The sequence below is a fragment of the Humulus lupulus genome, chromosome 2, assembly GCF_963169125.1.
Source record: "Humulus lupulus chromosome 2, drHumLupu1.1, whole genome shotgun sequence".
NCBI classification, from domain to species: Eukaryota; Viridiplantae; Streptophyta; class Magnoliopsida; order Rosales; family Cannabaceae; genus Humulus; species Humulus lupulus.
In genome coordinates this window covers 2,519,002-2,522,004 of record NC_084794.1, presented here as the reverse complement: position 1 = coordinate 2,522,004, position 3,003 = coordinate 2,519,002, and the positions used below count along the sequence as shown (strand labels likewise).

Genomic DNA, 3,003 nt, shown 5'->3' with positions numbered 1-3,003 from the left:
AAACTTAAGAGTGTTGTTATTTGACATCTTAAGATGTCTAACCCTATATGAGGTGATACTTCCTAATTGGTTAACGATATCTTATAATACTTATTAAATTCAAATATACGAGCTCTAATATTAAATTGCACTAATAATTATAGTATTGGGCACTTAACAATTCTCTAAACTTAATACGTATATAAATTGCATGCAATGTAAAGTAAATTAGTCATTATTCATAATAGATATATAATTATAGTAAATAAAAACAATAATAATAATAATGTTTGTCATATATCTAACTTTACACCAGATATTTTTAAATAAGTACATTAAATAATATAGTGACGTTTGCCAAACCAAACCAAACCAAACTGATGATGAACTCATTTCATGACTCATAATGAGCTGGGTTCTCTTCTGCCGACCTTTGTGTGAACCACTGTTTTTCTCTCCAAATCCAACGGTTCAAATCCCATTTGACCAACTATCATCCCATCATCTGAACCGTCTATGTGAATATATATATATATATATGTATACATTAATTCTTTCAGCTATATATATAGCTTAGTATCTTATGTGTTATTACTAGATCTCCCTCTCTCTCTCTCTCTGGTAACAGTACATTATATAATTCTTTCACCTATATATATATATATAGCTTAGTATCTTATGTTATATTACTAGATCTCCCTCTCTCTCTCTCTCTGGTAACAGCTTGACTATTATGGTATGTAATATACAATATGTGCATAACTATATTTATATATCATCATCATTATTCTAATTCATCATATATATATATAAATTTATAGGAGGGTGAGAAAGTAATAAAAGGATCACTGGCACCACCATGGCTGGAAGAGCTACTATCGACAAGGTTCTTCAAAATGTGCAGTGCACACAGAGATGGGCCTCGCAGCGAATGCAACCTCTACTGCCTCAACTGCACCACTCACTCCTCTGCTTTCTGCTTCTACTGCCGTTCTTCCAACCACAAAGACCACCTCGTTATTCAGGTCCAGAACTACATGTTATATATATATGTATATTTATATGTTTATATATGTGTAATAATGAATGAATGGGTGAATATTGAATGTGTAATAGATAAGGAGGTCTTCGTATCATGATGTGGTTAGGGTTGGGGAGATAGAGAAGGTGTTGGACATAAGTGGAGTTCAGACTTATGTTATAAACAGTGCCAAAGTTGTGTTTTTGAACGAAAGACCTCATGGCAGTAGTCATGGCAGTAGTGCTTTCAAGCTCCAAACTTCTTCTTCTTCCTCTAATTCACATAATCTAATCTGTGAGATTTGTGGCCGAACTCTCTTGGACCCTTTTCGATATTGTTCCTTGGGATGCAAGGTAAGTAATCCCCCTTCTTCCAAAAATCTATTTATATATATATATATATATATGAGTAATTCTCTTGTAACTTTACTTTAAGCCCTACTGATGAGTTCTTAGTGTTCTTGATTCGTAAACAGTTTTTTGGCGCGATATTTTTTGATGTGCGTGACTAATTTTTTTTTATACGCGTGAAAAATAATATATTTAAACCTAATTTTCGGTACTGTAAACTATTAGAAATTTTCTGAAAATTTGTAGGATGCTCTAAATAGCTATAATATACACGATCATAAAAAAAATGTGCCAAAAATTATTCACGACAAACACTAAAATTCTCACTGATGGGGCTTAAAGTGAAGCACTATACAACATTATCTTATATATATATAATATTCAAGTTATATGTATATATTACTAATAATCTCGTATATATATATATATATATAATAGCTTGTAGGGGTAAAGAAGAATGGAGATGCAAATTATTATGTGATAGGCAATGAAAAAAATGGAGTGGGAATAAGGAGGGATTATAGAAGGGCAAAGAGATTAGTGGTATCAAAAGAAGAAGATGATGATGAAGAAGAAGAGAAAGGAGGAATAATAATAATCCAAAGCAGAGATGGCATTAATAATAATAATCATATTCATGATCATGATCATTATTCCAATTCATCATCTAGGAGAAGAAAGGGCACACCTCATAGGGCACCTTTAGGGGCGCCCTAATCAACCTCACCATCATCATTATCATCATCAATTAGTAATATATATTCTCTTGTCATGTGGTGGTAATTGGATTAGTTGTCCTAATCATGGGTTAGCTGTCTTTAATAAATATATAGCAAAATGATTATATTGAATATACATATTGGTTGAAATGTAGTATGTACTTATATATATATATGTATTAATTATTAAGACCCTTAATTATTTCATCATACATTAATATTCCTAATATATAACTACAGCTAATATATAAGCTTCTTTTTTCTTGTTATATATATAATATATATATTATTTGTCATGAATATATGCTGCTCAATAATGTAACATTAAAAAAATCGATTTTATATATTGTGATATACTAATAATTGCTCGATGATATGTATTGCAATTCTGGGAAACAAAGAATTAATATGTTACATATAATTAATTTAGATGAGCCTTTTCATCTTTTATTTTTATTTTTGTATACTGTCTTTTGTTTTATGTTTGATCATGGTATTCCAAATATAGTGGGGGGAGAGATTTTTTGCTTCTTTTTTCTTTTCCTACATAAATCGGTTGGTTGTTCATTTCTTTCCCTATGAAGTACTCTATATAGTTAGCCTCTTTTACATAACAAAATTTCGATCACCTAAAACCACAGAATTGTTATTACATATTCAAATTATAAACTCAATATTTCACTAACTGTAATTTGGATAATGAATACATATGATATACTGCTAAGGAACATTATTGGAGCATCTGCACGCTGGTATTGCAGTTGTTATTAGGGGCAAACATTTGACCTGAAAAATCTGCTTGACTTGCAGCTTATTGAAAACCCGATTTTTTTCAAAACATGTCGAATTCGGGTGAAATCCGATCAAACCCGACATGGTTCGGGTCGGGTTCAGATTTTGAAATTAAGGACACGCGGATTCGGGTTACACTCGA

The 3,003-nt window shown here is 31.1% G+C and overlaps 1 protein-coding gene across 1 annotated transcript; it reads left to right on the top strand.

Moving 5' to 3' along the window:
- Nucleotides 1-385: 385 nt before the first annotated feature.
- On the top strand, nt 386-2,224 carry LOC133818938 (protein RGF1 INDUCIBLE TRANSCRIPTION FACTOR 1-like). The gene is made up of 4 exons (XM_062252057.1): nt 386-448; nt 801-1,004; nt 1,096-1,353; nt 1,789-2,224. The coding sequence occupies exons 1-4, from the start codon at nt 386-388 to the stop codon at nt 2,065-2,067; spliced, it is 804 nt and encodes a 267-aa protein (XP_062108041.1). The 3' UTR covers nt 2,068-2,224.
- The last annotated feature ends 779 nt before the right edge of the window (nt 2,225-3,003 follow it).

Coding starts and splice junctions, on each gene's coding strand:
- LOC133818938 (XM_062252057.1), top strand. CDS start 386: ATGAGCTGGGTTCTCTTCTGCCGACCTTTGTGTGAACCACTGTTTTTC. Junction 1,005..1,095: donor AAGACCACCTCGTTATTCAG/GTCCAGAACTAC, acceptor AATGTGTAATAG/ATAAGGAGGTCTTCGTATCA. Junction 1,354..1,788: donor ATTGTTCCTTGGGATGCAAG/GTAAGTAATCCC, acceptor TATATATAATAG/CTTGTAGGGGTAAAGAAGAA.